General features: G+C 39.3%; 1 protein-coding gene across 1 annotated transcript; it reads right to left on the reverse strand.

Annotated features, from left to right (window-relative positions):
- Nucleotides 1–940: 940 nt before the first annotated feature.
- abcg2d (ATP binding cassette subfamily G member 2 (JR blood group)) lies at nt 941–18,370 on the reverse strand. Its single transcript, XM_026171289.1, has 16 exons — nt 18,360–18,370; nt 17,126–17,343; nt 16,055–16,114; nt 14,918–15,032; nt 13,607–13,759; nt 13,328–13,485; nt 12,924–13,075; nt 12,651–12,752; nt 11,793–12,043; nt 9,577–9,659; nt 5,308–5,397; nt 5,104–5,225; nt 4,851–5,005; nt 3,881–3,970; nt 1,504–1,616; nt 941–1,412 (listed from the first exon to the last, which is right to left on the reverse strand). Exons 2-16 carry the CDS (start codon nt 17,338–17,340, stop codon nt 1,265–1,267), a joined length of 2,007 nt encoding a protein of 668 aa, XP_026027074.1. The 5' UTR covers nt 17,341–17,343; nt 18,360–18,370; the 3' UTR covers nt 941–1,264.
- Between the last annotated feature and the right edge of the window lie 328 nt (nt 18,371–18,698).

Here is an 18,698-nt window from a genome sequence, read left to right on the forward strand (position 1 = left end):
GGAGATTTAAAAAGGAGCTGGAAATTTTCCTCACAGACTTTGGTCTATACTGACATGATAGCATCACACAGCTGCTGCATATTTGTCAGCTCACATCAATCTCCCATTCCACCACGTCCCAAATATAGTGTACTGGATTCAGATCTGCTGACTGTAGAGGTCATTCGAGCACAGCGAACTCACTGTCATGTTAAAGAAACCAGTTTGAGATGATTTGAGTTTTGTGATATGGTGTGTTATCCTGCATGAAGCAGCCATCAGAAGATGGGTACACTGCGATCCAAAAGGGACAGGGTGAGCAACACAGGTAGGCTGTGATGTGGTCTTCTGCTGCTGTAGTCCACCTGCTTCAAGGTTTGTCATGTATTTACAGATGCTCTTCTGTACACTTTGATTTTAACAAGTTGGATATTGTTGAATGTCTGACCTCTGCGATCAAGAAGGCATTTTCACCCAGAGACCTGCTGCTCAATAGATATTTTCTATTTTTTCTGACTTTTTTCTGTAAACCCTAGAGATAGTTGTGTGGGGAAAATCCCAGTAGATCAGTAGCTTCAGAAACACTCAGACCAATCCATTTAGTACCAAAAACCATTTCATGTTCAAGTTAAATCACCTTTCCTCTATATTCTGATGCTCTGTTTGAACTTTAGCAGGTCATCTTGTTCATGTCTGCATGCATCAATGCATTGAGTTGCTACCATGTGATTGATTAGGACAACCTTAATCAGTATTTTTATTCATCTTTAGGCATGAAAAAAAGATTTTTGAACTTCATTTTTTAAACGTGTATTTTTCAAATAGTTTTTTACATGACAACATCACCTTTAGAGTGAGCGGCAGGGTATGGAGTGACACATCAGTGTCCAATGTAGTGGTTTATGTGCAAGTGTACCATCAACACTGATATGAATACAAGAAAACAGTGTTTGAATAGCTGTCCACTGTAGTGACCACTATGCGTAAAAGGGTTAATGAGCAGCTGAACACAACACACAATAAGATTTTATGAGCTTTACAGGGAGACTAATGGTAAAAACGTGAACTCTAGAAAAGTTTAGCTAGCTGTTTTCGGCTGCTTTCAGCTTTTTATTTCAGTATTTGCACTTGTACTCTAACTTTCTCGCTTCATTATATGCTAAAGATATGAGGGCAGTGTAAAATAAAACTAAACCCCCAATATATAAATGTAGCTTTAATTGTGCTATTTCTGAGCACAAGATCTATCAGTGCTGGTACATTAAAGTAAAAAACAGATAACGCATTAAGTAAATTTCTTGATGAAGCGAAGCTTCAGATAGGCAATGATGAGAAATATGATCATCATAACAGTCAAAGCTACATGATTCTCCCACAGACCCCAGCAGGTGTAGTCTATGCCCAGGTACTCCAGATACTGCTCTCCTGTGCATCTGAAATGAGGCATGTTCAAACTGGTCAGATATTAGAGCCACAATACAACATGTTGTTAACCAGTAAGACAGAACTGGACCAATTACTCACGTCTGGCCAGCTGTTTTCACAGTGCAGTTGGCTGTCATAGCTGACATGTTGCTGTTTCGGATTACAACCTCTTCGCAGAACCTCAGACCCACAAATTCGTTTATCTTCAAGGCCTGAACAAAGACAGAAGGTGAGGCAGAGCAGTAAATCCTTAGCAGAACAATTTAAATACAATATGGTGCGTTTGGCAGATCATTTGTTCCATTTTAAAACAATAAATGTAATGTAGCTATTCTCTTTTGGGTCTCAACTCCCTTTTCACGTATATGTTGCCATATAAAGTAATTTCCTGTTTCATTTTTAAAGTCTCTTGTCTCTTGCACGCTGTCTTTAGCTGTGCTTGTGGTCAGTTGGTCCCTAGTTTGTTGGCCTTAATCCTCTCCTTTGAGTTTGGCTCCATCTTCAAACATGACAGTTACTATACATGGGGTTTTTAAAGCGCATTATCAGTAGGCTATCCACTTGGTCATGTATGTTTGGTATAATGTGCAACACCCAACAGTTAAAATCAGAGAAGTCTGTTTAAGTCTATGCATTCAGCCATCTAACATCAAGTTTAGAGCCCAGTTCAGGTCCAACCCCAGTTCAATAAAAACACACTTACAGACAATTAAAACTAAAACTGCTAAAACATATATGTGAAGGAGGTTGTCTGTGATGTGTATTTACAGTGGGGCAAAAAAGTATTTAGTCAGCCACCGATTGTGCAAGTTCCCCCACTTAAAATGATGACAGAGGTCAGTAATTTGCACCAGAGGTACACTTCAACTGTGAGAGACAGAATGTGAAAAAAAAATCCATGAATCCACATGGTAGGATTTGTAAAGAATTTATTTGTAAATTAGGGTGGAAAATAAGTATTTGGTCACCTCAAACAAGGAAAATCTCTGGCTCTCACAGACCTGTAACGTCTTCTGTAAGAAGCTTTTCTGTCCCCCACTCGTTACCTGTATGAATGGCACCTGTTTGAACTCATCATCTGTATAAAAGACACCTGTCCACAGCCTCAAACAGTCAGACTCCAAACGCCGCCATGGCCAAGACCAAAGAGCTTTTGAAGGACACCAGGAAAAGTATTGTAGACCTGCACCAGACTGGGAAGAGTGAATCTACAATAGGCAAGCAGCTTGGTGTGAAAAAATCAACTGTGGGAGCAATCATCAGAAAATGGAAGACATACAAGACCACTGATAATCTCCCTCGATCTGGGGCTCCACGCAAGATCTCATCCCGTGGGGTCAAAATGATCATGAGAACGGTGAGCAAAGATCCCAGAACCACACGGGGGGACCTGGTGAATGACCTGCAGAGAGCTGGGACCAAAGTAACAAAGGTCACCATCAGTAACACACTACAACGGCAGGGAATCAAATCCCGCAGTGCCAGACGTGTTCCGCTGCTGAAGCCAGTGCATGTCCAGGCCCGTCTGAAGTTTGCCAGAGAGCACATGGATGATACAGCAGAGGATTGGGAGAATGTCATGTGGTCAGATGAAACCAAAGTAGAACTTTTTGGTATAAACTCAACTCGTCGTGTTTGGAGGAAGAAGAATACTGAGTTGCATCCCAAGAACACCATACCTACTGTGAAGCATGGGGGTGGAAACATCATGCTATGGGGCTGTTTTTCTGCCAAGGGGACAGGACGACTGATCCGTGTTAAGGACAGAATGAATGGGGCCATGTATCGTGAGATTTTGAGCCAAAACCTCCTTCCATCAGTGAGAACTTTGAAGATGAAACGAGGCTGGGTCTTCCAACATGACAATGATCCAAAACACACCGCCCGGGCAACAAAGGAGTGGCTCCGTAAGAAGCATTTGAAAGTCCTGGAGTGGCCTAGCCAGTCTCCAGACCTCAACCCCATAGAAAATCTGTGGCGGGAGTTGAAAGTCCGTGTTGCTCGGCGACAGCCCCAAAACATCACTGCTCTCGAGAAGATCTGCATGGAGGAATGGGCCAAAATACCAGCTACTGTGTGTGCAAACCTGGTAAAGACCTATAGTAAACGTTTGACCTCTGTTATTGCCAACAAAGGTTATGTTACAAAGTATTGAGTTGTATTTTTGTTATTGACCAAATACTTATTTTCCACCCTGATTTACGAATAAATTCTTTACAAATCCTACCATGTGGATTCATGGATTTTTTTTTTTCACATTCTGTCTCTCACAGTTGAAGTGTACCTCTGGTGCAAATTACTGACCTGTGTCATCATTTTAGGTGGGGGAACTTGCACAATCGGTGGCTGACTAAATACTTTTTTGCCCCACTGTATTTCATTGAGGTGATAACCTCTGTCTGAATTTTGAATTGTTTCTGCTACTTTCTCTATATATCTGCATCGTCTGCTGTCAAAACCTTTAATGCTGACTTACTGCAAGACCATAACGAGGAATACTAAAGTACTTCAGCCAAGCCAACCAGTCTTTGGTGCTGGGTAGATTCACCAGGAGTCCTGAAAAAATCTAGCAGACACAAAGTCAGTTTAGATGTCTTTTTTCTGGAGGGTAGAGCTGACATAACACGACTTACAAACACATCTAAATGTTTCAAAGTCCAGATGCAGGATGTTAATAGTCTCACGGGAGCTTTTACTATCAGACAGTAAAACGTAGATGAATAACTGTCTATTGTTCATTATAATATACGGATAATATAATATATCTGTGTTGCTTATAGAGACTTAGTCAGATATAGATTCAATAGTCAATGTTTTCTGGAAAATTTTGCTATTGATTAAGAAATCAATCAACAATCATTTAAAATGCACTTACTGGCCACTTCATTAGGCATTGCCGTTCTTATACTTAATTTGTCAACCCCGTAGTAGCAACTTGGTGCATTTAAGCAAGTACACAAGGTCAAGAAGACCTGCTGAAGTTCAAACTGAGCATCAGAATGGGAAAGAAAGGTGATTGAAGTGAATTTTTGCCCACACAGCAATCTCAAAAAATGAGAAAATATCCAGTGAATGGCAGGTCTGGGTGAAAATGCTTTGTTGATGCCAAAAGTAAAAGGAGAATGGTCAGACTGCTCTGAGCAGGCAACAGCAACCAACTCGTGACAGTCCAAGTGTGCAGAAGAGCATCTCTGAATGCACGACACATCAAACCTTGAATAAGACCACACCCCAGCATAGCCGACCATCTCCATCCCTTTATAACCACATCTGATGTTAAAGTGACCAGTGAGTTTATGTCATCAGTGAGTCTTCTGTTTAAAATGTCTCATTTCTTTTTTTTAAAAAACCCTAAAGTTGCCTAAAACAAAAAACGGAGATGTCATCTTTACTCCTTCTCCCTTCCAACTTATTTATGTGGGTCATGGGGTTGCTGTATCTCTTACCATCATGAAGACAAAGGTGATGGTCATGAGGATGTTGGCAAGAGCCACGACACTCTGGTCAGCTGAGATGGCCATGGTCATGGCTGTGGCTGTGTAAGCCACCAGAGTCACCGTCAGCATGAAGACAAAAAAGGCTTCTGCTGTGGATTTGAGCCCTGGTTGGACACACAGTTTTGTGCGCTTTTACACACTGATGTCATTTATTTAAATTGAAATGCAAAAATTTAAATAGATAAATAGATAAAAGTCTCACCAATCAAAAAATAGACAACACAGCTGAAGATAACAGAGGTGACGGTGCGCAGAGCGATATCAGACAGGATCTTAGAAAGGAAGTAGACAGACACTCTGTAGTAGCCGCTGATGTACTCGTGCCTGTCACGAGAGAAACACATAAAGCAACAGTTCAATCTAGAGTCACACACACACGTATACGGCGTCCTGATGGAGAACTTACACAAAGAGTTTCCTCTCAGTGATGAAGAGCTCGGCAGCAGACACAGTACTGAAACACTGGTTGGTAGTGATGAAGAAGAGGGCGCCCATCCTGGAGCAATCAGAAAAGCAAAAGTCTGGTCACTGGGGGTCATGTGATTGTTGGGTTTTTCTCTGTAGGTATTATTGTAGGGTCTACCTTGGAATAGAAAGCGCTTTGAGGCGACTGTTTTTGTAATTTGGTGCTGTATAAATAAAGTTGGAATTGGAACCTCTGGGACAGCACAACACTTAAAGTGCACGCTATCCGGTTGTTCAGTGATGACGCGACAAATCCTACTTCCGGGTCTAAAGTAGTCTGCGTTTAATATGGCTTTTGTGTTGTTAACATGTTTAATGTTATGTATTTTCTTATATTTGATCTCAAAAAGCTCCTAAAACAGTCAGTGATCACTGTTGACCTCCCTCGGCTTTTATTACCGCTAATCATTTATTTAAGCTCAGTTTTTAAAACCTTAGGATGTAACTACAGCCCAGCCCATGCAGCAGTATAGGAATGACTAACCTCGTATTGTGGATGGATTAACTCAGTTGTTCTCCTGGCTGAAGTTTGGTCCTTTTACAGCATCCTGCCATGCGATTACATTTGTTCCTGACCACCGAGAACACTCACGGTAACTTTTATCGAGTGGAAAAAAAGTTAGCTTGTTTATATTATGCTAACATAGCTGTGTCGCTAGCGGTCACGTAGCACATCATTATATACCAGCTAGCCAAACTTCAGTAACCCTACAAACGTCACTGCTTTTTAGTTTTCTGTCTTCATTTATGCTGGAAGTGATAACAGAGCTGTACATTTTAATTTGTTTCCAAAACCCCGCAGTCAGGACATGCTATATTGTATTTAGATAGAAGCTAGCGAGCTAACTCCCTGCTAACTTCTAACTCCGTTAAATGTCATAAATTCCGTTTTCATGGATGCCTGAATGTTAAACTCAATTGTTACACCTGGTAGAGCAGATCGCTGATCATTTTATTAAAGATGAAAGACTTTAGACAGTTTTTCAACTCTCAGTAATGCCATAGTGATCGTTTGATATATGGACCTGCAGCGGAGTTTAGGTCCAGACACTGCTAGTGACGTCAGACTGAACAACCGGATACTCAAAAAGAGACTGCACAGATAAGACCTGTATCCGGTTGTTCAGTGATGACGCGAGGAATCCTACTTCCGGGTCTAAAGTAGTCTGCGTTTAATATGGCTTTTGTGTTGTTAACATGTTTAATGTTTTGTATTTTCTTCTATTTAATCTCAAAAAGCTCCTAAAACAGTCAGTGATCACTGTTGACCTCCCTCGGCTTTTATTACCACTAATCATTTATTTAAGCTCAGTTTTTAAAACCTTAGGATGTAACTACAGCCCAGCCCCTGCAGTAGTATATGAATGACTAACCTCGTATTGTGGATGGATTATCTCAGTTGTTCTCCTGGCTGAAGTTTGGTCCTTTTACAGCATCCTGCCATGCGATTACATTTGTTCCTGACCACCGAGAACACTCACGTTAACTTTTATCGAGTGGAAAAAAAGTTAGCTTGTTTATATTATGCTAACATAGCTGTGTAGCTAGCGGTCACGTAGCACATCATTATATACCAGCTAGCCCAACTTCAGTAACCCTACAAACGTCACTGCTTTATAGTTTTCTGTCTTCATTTATGCTGGAAGTGATAACAGAGCTGTACGTTTTAATTTGTTTCCAAAACCCCGCAGTCAGGACATGCTATATTGTATTTAGATAGAAGCTAGTGAGCTAACTCCCTGCTACTTCTAACTCCGTTAAATGTCATAAATTCCGTTTTCATGGATGCCTGGATGTTAAACTCAATTGTTACACCTGGTAGAGCAGAACGCTGATCATTTTATTAAAGATGAAAGACTTTAGACAGTTTTTAACTCTCAGTGATGCCATAGTGATCGTTTGATATATGGACCTGCAGCGGAGTTTAGACCCAGACACGGCTAGTGACGTCAGACTGAACAACCGGATAGGATGCTTGCCAGGAAAAGTCTTAGAAAAAAAATAACATGAGACTCCAACCTGTCAATCAACACAGAAGCAAAGACACAGCTTTGTGCAAAAGTCTTGAGCCACTCCTCATTTCCTTATATTTTGCCTTCAAAGAGCCAGAGTTTCTTGAGCAATAGTTCTCCAGATCTTCTGAAGGTCTTTCAGAAAGCCTGGGGAACTATTGGAGCCCAGACTTCGTCATTATAATGTTGACAGAGAACAGAACAAAAGCCAGCCAACATCCAAAGACCTTTGAATGTCCGTCAAGAAGCCCGGAAAACTATCCCCAAAGATAACTTAAAGAAATGGTAAGAAAGCTTGCCTAAAGGAGTTCAGGCTGTGTAGAAGAATAATGGTAGTCAGACCAAATATTGACTTTTCAGTATGGGGAATTGTACAAACTCTGTACAGGAATATACTGTATGGAGTTTGCACAAATCACTGTACTTATTTCACATTTTCTTAGCAAAACATAAAGAAGTGAGTGGCGGCTCAAGAATTTCAGCACAGTACTGAACTGTTAAGAAAACAGTCATGTTCAGAGCAGAATAAAGACTAAAGATCTTACATACTGTAACGTGACCTTTGAAAACTTGAAAATGTTTGCAGTAGTTTGTCACCGATGTCCTGAGCACAGACTCCCAATCTGAGCAATATTTCACACGACTCCTCACAAATTTCTTTTGCGTTTGTTTCTAGGTTTTTTCCCTCATTGCTGATTTTCCTACGCTGACTGTTGATGCTGATTGTTGTTGCCCCAATATTAGCCCCTACACCAAGCAAAGATGAAGGAGGGGTGAGAAACTTGAGACATTTAAGCCACGTACGGGCTGTCTGCCATTCTGCATGTGCACTGACCTTGAATATAATCACATTAGGTCCCTGTACACTACTGAACGGAAAAAGGGAGACCACTGAGGTCTCTGATGGGCTTCGCTGGACTTGCGAGTACCAGGTTGTGCCCAATAAAAAACGGTAAGAAGATTAACCGAGCGGGAATTACCTTTCACACTTTTTCACCAGAAGCGGTCACTGACCTGAACATTTATGGGGAAACATGTTGCCTTTAGTGTGTAAACGCATAGTATTAAAAAATAAAAACAAAACAACCTAAAACGAAACAATAAAAGAAGTCCAGTTTAAAACAATGGCTTACTAATAAAAATAAATGCTACTAAAGCTACTAATTTAAACATTTGCCCATCGATATAGATTTTTTGTAGTTGCAGCGCATTAAAAAAGAGTTTTGGGGTTTACATATTGTGGAAAACATCATCTATAAAATATGTAGAGTCCAAACAATTAATAAATTGCTTATTAGTAATTTTCCTCACGAATGCTGCTGGATTCGCTCAGTTTGCTGACATGAGGCACACACAAGAAATCTGGAAAGAGGGAAGCAAAGACACACTGTGTCTTCAAGTGAAGTACCATGCTAAAGAAAGACACTCTACAAACTGGCAACCCAAATGTTATTTTACAGGCTTAAGCGATCAACGAAGCATTACTAAACCAAGCCATAAATATAGCTTAAACATTTTAGCGTCAAATCTTAGGTTGACATTTTTCATGTTAGCTGACTGGTTTGTAGTCTTAAATGAACCTTTTACAAGTGTATTAAACCCATATCTGAACCACATCGCTGCGTCTCACACCCCGACTATGGAGGCGAAGGACTTTCTCGAGCATTTTTTAAGCTGCATTGTTCACTCACACGTGCCAACATTTCCTCTAAATCAGATGGTTTACTGCGATAACTGCAAGACCCGATGGGGAAGTAACAGTCATACTGCAGTAACAGGCCGAGGGCTGTGTTAATGTGACAGTTAATAAAAACATCGATTTTATAAGAGTATGTTGAGGTATTTATTGGCCTGCAGACGATGAGAGACAAAAGGAATTTTGCTGTGTGAGCTTTACATTATTACATGCATTTCATGGAGTGCCATATGTATTAAACCAGCTAAATTACACCGATGTAATAAGTATTATAAGTGAGAGGGATTAGCTGATTAGCTGCTGTGGCATTTAGACAATAGGAATGCTTTAAATAAACAAATAACACACAACATTAAAATGATCAAAGTACAAATTATTTAGCCATGAAGATGGTTTTTTTTTTTTTTGGAGATGACAGCAGGACAGTCACATTACATACTCAGAACATTTTGTAAAATATTATTATGTGACTCCAGCTCACTGTTGAGAGCAGTTCTCTCACCTGTTCTGAATACCACTCTGATCATCTTTGACCCCAAAGAAAATGGCTCCCACGATGAGAGCGAGGAAAACGTTGACTCCCAGCTGCGTAAGAGATTTAGACAACGTGATGACTTCTGTGCCTACAACATACACATTCAATATGTTGTTATATAAAAAACCTTAAAACCTCCTGAAGTCCAGTTTAATCCAAACTTACCAGTTTGGATTAAACTGGTAAGTTTAATCCAAACTTGAATTTAGTTTATGGAAAAACTAAATTAAACTTTTGGGGGTAAAAAACAAAACAAAAACATGGGTACAAAGGACTGAAGTGAGCAGAAAATGCTAAGGTTATGTCCTCCTGAACTGATCCTGGGGTGAGATGACTGAATGGAGGGGAAAAAAGGTGAAAGCAAGACATGTTTTAAGCTGAAACTATTTACAGGTTATGACAGGACTAAGTGGTTCCCAGGGTGAAGGGATAAGCCAGTAAGGTTGAGCCTTTTTCACCTCATTCCCCTCAGTCCCTCATGTGGAAGCTGGGCAGCGGCGGGATAGGTCATGATGCCATCATGTGATGACTCCCACACCGGGGCCAAGGGGCTTTGGCTAGATATGATATCAGTTCAGGTTCAGGCCCAAAGAGGCAGGAGTGGGGTCACAACAGTCACCAAAGCTGATTACAGCACCCACGCCACCAAGGAACCTTCTCGAAGGATTATTTTTGACTTATTTAGGACCAATTAGCTGTTAATAATTCTTAAAGTGAGGAGACTTCTGACAGCATTTTGCCGCCATGGGGCGACTAATGGGGGCATAAAGGTGACCCCTCTAACACGCTGCGTATCCTGCTCACGATGATGGGGCCAATACAATGTACACTGTTAAAAAAAACATTAAAAAACGGTAATATTCTGGCAGCTGGGGCGCCAAAATACTACCGTAAAATAACAAAAAATAACTTCCTCATAAAAATACGGTTATTTCCAGTAATGACAATACAGTTTGTTGCGCTAATTTTACATGGGATCTTGCCTTTTCAAGTGATCTTAAACATTAAATTAGGAACATGTTAATGTGATTAAACAATGAAATTATCTATAAATAGGAAAAAAAAAACAAATCCTAAAAAATGGTAATATTCCGGCAATCATGAATATTATGTTGTATTACATTACAGTGATTTAACGTTAATTTACATTCGAAATGTGAATTCACAGTCTATTTACGTAACGTTAATGATATTCTAGAAGAACAGAACAAAACTGTAAAATGCACAGTAAAATACTTTCATATTAGGATTTTTTCCTACAGTGCAGCCATACCCGCGACCTTGTAGTTGTTAGTTCACATTCATTGGCCGATGCTTAGCGTCATGTTATTATGTGTCCCAACATCCAATGGCATGTCACATTGTTTTCATGGCCACACCCTCACCCAGGTGCAGAGGCCTATTTCTGTTCAGGAATGTTGTGAATACTTTGAGATTTATATTAATTGCAATTCCTACCTCTACATTTATTTTTTAAAATATATAATGAGCACAGCGTGGCCGGGCAATGTTTTATATGTTTTTTTTGTTTGTTTTTATTTCTATTAATTATATTTTCACTTGTTACCTCTGAATTATTGAATCAGACCTAGATGACATGAAATTTTCAGCAAAATTATAATTCAAATACTCCTTTAATTATTGATTATTCTCATAAATTTTCTATCATTTTATATATTTTTCCATAGTATTACATTTGAATTTAACAGATCATTCTCTCACATAACAGACAAATATTTGTGAAATTATGATACATTTCTGAATGTATTTTTACAATCTAAATATACATATGTACAAAAAATATATATTTAAAAAACAAGTAAATTGTGTTTTACTATATTTACAGTGATGTTATGTTATTTTACCTTTGACATGTAAAATCACAGTCTACCTATGTAAATTTCATGATATTCTAGAAAGACAGTACAAAACTGTAAAATATACAGTAAGATACTTTGACATTACTATTTTTTGGAACAGTGTATGCTTTTATTTTTAAACATACTTAAGTTTAAACCTGTCACTAATTAACTATTTAAAGTTACCCATATAGCTACAAAAAAGTTGGTAAAAGTCTTCACCAGCTAATGAGCTTTATGTTCAGCTGACAGACACGAGAGTGGCACTGACCGACGTCTGAAAGTCGAACGCGTGCCCTAAAAGACGATGGTGTACGTGCTTACCTGGGCCACAGATGTTTGGGGGTTCAACATGAGGTTCTGAAATGTTCTGTGAAGGACCCATCGTAGCTGGTGAAAGAACGAGCTGTTGTAGGTGATGGTGCGGGACTTTGGGAGGGACCCACAGCGCTTATCTTTAACAATGCGTTCCAGTTCGGCTCGTGTGTTGCTGGAGTAACCGCTGTTCCTGTACTCATCCACCAGGCGCTCCTCGATGCTCTGCCTGGAGCTACTGAGCTCCTTGAAGTCCAAATCTGTTCACAAATACAAAAAAACCCACTCAGTTATATTTTATGTTCATAGCACCAATTCACTCTGGCACTTTATATACAGATTTGACTCTAGAATAGAGTTAATGGTCGACTATGTACACCCCACGATTCAACAGCTTGTAGAACCCCCTTTAGCAGCCACGACTTCAGCTGTTTTCTACATGACTTTATCAAAATCTCCCATGGATGTGAAGGAATCCCTGATTTTTTCTGCTTACGTTTTCACGTGAAATTTTTTCACTTGCAGAAAATGTTAACAAAAATTAAGGCGTTATGAGGTCCAGTAAAAACCATCTGTGTTCCTGTTTTACTCTGTCAACTCTAATTTGTGCGTTTGACATGTTGTTCTAATCACTATAAATGTCAAATTTAAAACACTTTAAATAACTTGTTAATAAAAAGTTCCAGGTAAAAATACTGTATCTTCTTTATTGTATCGTGCCTTTTTGTGGATGTTGCAAAATCAAAGAAAAATGCAAAGAAATGGGCACATTTGCACAGAATATGTTTGTTTGTTGTTATTCTATTAAACCAGGAGATGTGATACAAACTTGACTGAATATTCATAGTTGGTTAATTATGCCGCTACCTTCAGAGCCGTGCACTTTGGTCATTGCTGTGGCGGTGAAGTCTCCGTTAATCACATCCAAAAAGAAGTCAGCTGGGTTGTTGTGGGCCTCGCAGGCATAGCCTTGAACACAAATCACAATGTTGCAGCTCAATATCAAAGCAAATCCTATACATATAGTGACCCTGCAGCTTTTTTAGAAGCTGCACATCCATCTACATTTATTCACTTCATAAATTAAAGAAAACTGTAAAGAAGTGTCTTGTGATGTTACTGTTTAGTCAGTGTAATCACCGATGTTGGCAAAGTAGTCCAAAGCGTTTGGTGCTGGTCCGTGGTACACCATTTTACCACCGACCAACAGTGTGAGAGTGTCAAACAGTCTGTAGATGGAGTAGCGAGGTTGGTGGATGGACATAATTATGGTTCTACCATGACTCGCCATTCTGAAAAGACACATAACACAGTAAAAAATCAATAGGCACCACAATAAATTGATCTAAATAAAGTAGAAGCAAACAGCAGCAGTTTTCCTGCTGTAATTCTTCTATGTAAAGTGATAAGCTTCTGTTTAAAGTTAACCAAACTCCAGAATTTTGCTTGAAACACTTTTAAAAATTCTTTAAAGGCCAGAAGCTCAAGATTTTACTTTACTTTAAAGAAATCTGAGAAATTAGAGAGAGTCCGGGCTTTCTCACCTTTTCAGCAGGAGCAGGACAGAGTTAGCAGTGCTTGCGTCTAGCCCGGTGGTTGGTTCATCCAGAAATAGGACAGCAGGATCGATGATCAGCTCCATGCCGATGTTTGTCCTCTTTCTCTCTCCTCCTGAGATTCCTCGGGTCATCTGCGTGCCCACCTGAGGAACAAAAAAAACACCAACAAAACACAACGGGAATCGCTGAAAACGAGCTTCATCTGCCGGGGCAGGCTGCTTGTTAGAGGACAGGTGAGTGACAGGCTGTGATTATCTGCAGCACCTTGGAGTCAGCCACTTCGGTGAGACCCAGTTCTTTAATGAGGTGATTGACTCGAGCCTCCTTCTCGACCTGAGGCACGGAGACGTGCAGTCGCAGAGCGGCAGAAAAACGCAGATTCTCCCTCACGGTCAGGGTGCCCATGACCACATCTTCCTAGCAGGGAGACCAAAGCTTGATCAAAGGTCACAAACTGAAAAGCTATTTTGTAGTTATCATTTCCACAAATCCTTAAGGGAAACAACCAGAAACAAGACGGAGTTCACTGCCTCACTGCAAGAAGGAGTGAACCTCGGCAGGGTTTGCAGGTTTTTCTGGGAGGTCTAAGCCTGCCTGCCTGTCTTCTCTAAGGACACTTGCACAAAATATTTCTCATCTCAAGAGTTTCTTCTTAAAAGAGGTCTAACACAAACACAAACAATCTCAGCACTATGTTTAATGTTTAAAGGCCAACCTCTGTGTGTTAAGTTGGTTTTACAGCCTACAACATTTGCTTTGCTCTCAGACGCAGCGTCTAAGAGAAAGTCAAAGCTCTCAGCTTTTTCTGCATGAAAGCTTAAAGAAACCAGTCGAGGCCGGCCAATGCGTCACTGAAAAAGACCCCAAAACAAAAAATAAGTAGTGAAAAGCCAGTTTACACGTTGCTTAACTTAACACCTAAAGAGAGCTGCATTAAGTACGTAGAAAATAAACCAGAGAATGACTCCGACTTACAGTGCTTAACAAGTTTATTAGACCAAAACACAATTTAAGTTTTATCCCACAGCTGTTCTAAATTAAAAGCACTGCTAATTATCAAAAGCAATTCTTATGTTTCTGTAATGATTAACCCACCAGCATCCATACACTGTTTAATTGAAAGGATTTATTTTAATGTTAACATATATTTATCTGTCCTATCCACAATTTTTCCAATTTAACATTTTACAAAAAAGCTGATTTTTTTATTTTTATTTTTTAGAATTACAGGGTTTTTTTTACTAGTGCTCCTAAACAGAAAAAAAAAAATTTCGCGATTGACGCTCAATTAATTCCTGACTTCTCAGAGACGACTAGAGTGCCGGCTCAAATTTGGGTATAAAAATGTAAATTCAGCTGTTATTTACCTGATAAATAGTAACATAATGTGTAGCTTTGAACAAATTTTTGATAGATTTCTAAAATATTTGTGGCAGGTGGTATCAAGCATTTGTTAAGCACTGTACATTTATCAAATAAATATATTTCAAAACATAATATCACTATATCCATATCAGTGCATCTGAGTGGATATAAAATGGTTAATATGAGCTATTTAAAGAAATACAAATTTACCTGGACGACATAGCCAGAGAGGCACTTAAAGTTTGGAGGCTGTGGGGCTCCATCAATGAGAACTTCACCCGAGAGACCTGCGGGATCCTTCCTCGCAGCCAGAATATCCAAGAATCTCAAAGAAAAAGAGCAAAGAAAAATTCTACAGATATCCAAAACAAAAGTTAAGGTAATTATTTCAAGATTATATACAATTACGTCCATAGGTATTCAGACAATGTCATTTGAATTCAACGGGCCTAAAAATATCACATTAACTGTTTAGGAATTGCAGGCCTTTTATGCATAAATACCCCATTTTTAAAGGTTCAAAAATAATTAACAAGACGTTTCGTGGCTAGGTGAGGCTCTTTCCCTCATAATTTCAACTGACAAATGAAGCAGACGTAATATCTGAAGTCAGCTCAAAGTATTATGAGCTGACAGAAGGTTTAATAAACAGTCCAGTTTAACTCTCTCAAGGCAGGCGTTGCAGATTTGCAACAGTTAAAAGCTAACAACCTGATTACCCCACATACATATTTTATGAGGTTTTTTTTTACTCAGAAGTACCACTGCAGGTATTCTTTTGTGCATTAGCAACAAAAACTTAATTTGAGCCTGAGAGGGTTAAAAAAAATCATGGTTCAAGCTTTACAGGGTTAAGAGCGGCCAAATGAAACACTTGGTTGGTTCCTAAAAACAATGAATCCACTGCCCAGTATTACGACGACTAAAGTGCTGAATTAGTTCTATGGGTCACCGCATCTAACCAAGTGAAGAGCACTATGATCAAGAGACGCTTTCATGAATACAGAGCGTTTACTACAAGGTGCAAACCTCTGGTTACACATCTACAAGAGCTCGCACAGTTCAGGAAAAAAAACCTTGGAAAAATGAAACCAAGATGAACGCGTACCAGTATGAACAGAAGAGAAAACAATGGTGAAGGAGAGAAAATGCTCATGATCCAAAGCACAACCCACCCTCTGTCAAACATGTCAGATGGCTGTTCACAGCAAATGCGATACTTACTTGTACTGCTTGTATTACTGTTTGTTCAATCACATATTGATTAATTGATTTATACTGTAATAAGATAATAATACAATGATTTATAGACCTAACTGTATTTTTGAAAACTAAAGTAGTACTCACGAAGATTTTCCACTTCCAGTAGGTCCAAGAATAGCATTCAGACCAGGTCTCATAATCCCACTGCGAGACAGCGACACAGGCAAAAAGAGTGTAATGATTTAATAATGAAAAAAGAAACTCAAATACTGGGACACATATTTGCTTATGTTTCCAATTATAAATGTTTTTTCTTAGATTTTTACTGTATCAGTTTTATGCCACAGACACAAAGCATGTGAATCAAAGTAGTTAATATGGTCCTTAGACACATGCTGAAATGAACTACTTTTATTAAATGAATCATCCCTCCCAATCCCATTTAAAGTAATATTCATGAATGGATTTTACAGCAAATACAGATATCATATCATTTTTTTTTAAAAAGTAACAATTTAAAGAACTTCAGAGACTTCAGAAAGCACGGAGTGAGTCAGTGATTTAAAACAGAGTTGAAGACTGAATTAAGGTCTGGCGGTGGATCACGTGACGCTGTTTAATTCGTTTCCCTGGCAGACTGCTCTTTAGTGCATTTGAGAGATTATATGCAAGAAACCATGCTTAATATCATATAATTAACACTGTGGCAGGAAAAAGGTTCCCCCCCCCAAAAAACTTGTGTGAAATGATTCATTCTTCCATGGGAAACGTCAGCTGTATTTAATACCATCAGAAAGGAACTGCAAGGGTCTATTCACTATTGTCCCACTTTGTACTGGACTGACATGGAAAACAAAAGAAAAAAAGCAAGACGACACCCCCCAAAATTAAAAGAAATCTAAAACAGTCAGTGCAATAAAATTCAAAAGGATTCATTTGGCATTTTTTCTGAAATTCAACAAAGTAAAAATCATAAGATTTCTACTGTTTAATGGGGCTCTGTGCATGTTCAGCTAGCTTAAGCAGAGGGGAAATAATTAAAAAAAAACAGGTATTAAATGTTTTACAGGTTTTCTGCTGCACTTATCAAGTGAGCAAATCATAGCTCTGCAGGTTAATATCTGTAAATTCATGTGCGCGTAGTGTGTGAGTGATGAGAAAACGGAGGAAAGCGAGGGAGAAGGTGACAGAGCGGAGAAAGACAAAGAGACTGACTTGAGGTCCACCAGTATTTCCTTGGAGAGGATCTTTCTTTTGCAGAGGAAGCCGCTCTGCTGCTGCACTTTGTACTGGATGTTGTGGAAGCTCACGGTGGAACCGCACCGCTGTTTCGTCCCGTCCACGCCCGTGCCGACCTTTGACACGGCCATCCCGTTAGTACCGATGTCTTCTATCATTGCAATGTTGATGTGACTGGTTTTCTCCATCATCCTCTGCTGCAACCAAAAACACAGAATTTTATACATGAAAGAGAAACGCTGTTACTTTACTAAAGGCACAGACTGATCAGTATGGTGATAAGGATCGCTTTGAAGTGGTGTTAAGGTTTCCACCTCTTGAATACCTGCTGGATGCAAATCACTTTTTGAAGCAATAATCCTAAAATCAGCATAGTTATCAGCTGTTTTAACCATCCTGAGAGTCTCACTTAAATAATAAACACCTGCAAAAGTGGTAAACAACAAGATAGTAACTAAATGTTCATTGCCAAAGGAGGCATTAGCTCTAAATTTTATAAAGCAAAAAAGATCAACATGTGGACACACATTTCTTCTAATCTACTCTAATCTAATTTAATTTTGAAGTTGTAAGTTTAAATGCAGGCTAAGGCTGGTATTCTACGGCTTCGAAGGGATAAACTGATAAGGATAAATAAATACAACAAATAAAAATCCTGGAATTTAAGGAACAGTGGACTTTTCACTGCATTACTCGGGGATGACATGCTGGACAACACTGTAAGCTTAATATTTCTAAACACATTTATGAGGGTGCTCGACTCAAAGGACATGTCCACTATTTATTTTAACTTGTATTAATTTAGAGGACTAAAGATGTACTGAAACGTATTGATGTGCTTTACTATTATTATTATTATTGGGAACAAAGTACAGTTTTTAAATCCACACGTTGTTTCTGTGGCACGCGCTGCTCTTTATAGCAGTGTTTTGTGTTTGAGCTCACGTGTTAAAGAAAGAAAAAAAAACACAGCAGGTATATGAGTGGACAAGAATATTATAGCTATGTAAAACACGTGACCTCGGTGATTTACACTCCATGGGTCAAACCTGCCTGAGATAAAATTAAGGGAGTATTTCTTCTTGCGCCAATGCTAAATCAAGGCAGCAGCTGCACGTGATTTCTTGCAGACGTTAATAAATAAAATATGATTGAGGAGCTGCTGAAATCAACAGTGTGAGGAGAGAAAATATTTGTAGCTGGGACTTACCGGGCGGTGAGGATGTGAGAGGGCTGCTGCTGCAGACTGATGGCCAGCGGCAGCTCACAGAAGGGTCAACCCCACTCAGGCTGGGGGAGGGAGGTGAGGCCCATCACATTTTTCACAGCTGCTCATTTTTCTTTTTTTCCGTTTTATTCATACAAAAGTTAGCCAGATAACTTCATTATAGCATTTTCTATAGTTATGCCACTTATAATAAATCAGCTTATCCCCCTTTTCCACCAGAGTTACTGGTTTCTTCCAGGAGTTGGAATATAATGAAATCTGCATCTGGCAATCTGTTGTTTAGCTACCCACTACTGTATGGGGTTACACATGAGTGCTGAG

This window comes from Astatotilapia calliptera, chromosome 6 (assembly GCF_900246225.1).
Source record: "Astatotilapia calliptera chromosome 6, fAstCal1.2, whole genome shotgun sequence".
In the NCBI taxonomy this organism is placed as follows: Eukaryota; Metazoa; Chordata; class Actinopteri; order Cichliformes; family Cichlidae; genus Astatotilapia; species Astatotilapia calliptera.

Excerpts from the sequence above, each read along its gene's own strand:
- abcg2d (XM_026171289.1), bottom strand. The coding sequence starts at position 17,340 with ATGATGGAGAAAACCAGTCACATCAACATTGCAATGATAGAAGACATC. Across the intron at positions 16,115-17,125 it reads GAAATACTGGTGGACCTCAA|TGGGATTATGAGACCTGGTC; the intron begins GTCAGTCTCTTT and ends GCTGTCTCGCAG. Across the intron at positions 13,486-13,606 it reads CCGAAGTGGCTGACTCCAAG|GTGGGCACGCAGATGACCCG; the intron begins GTGCTGCAGATA and ends TTTGTTCCTCAG.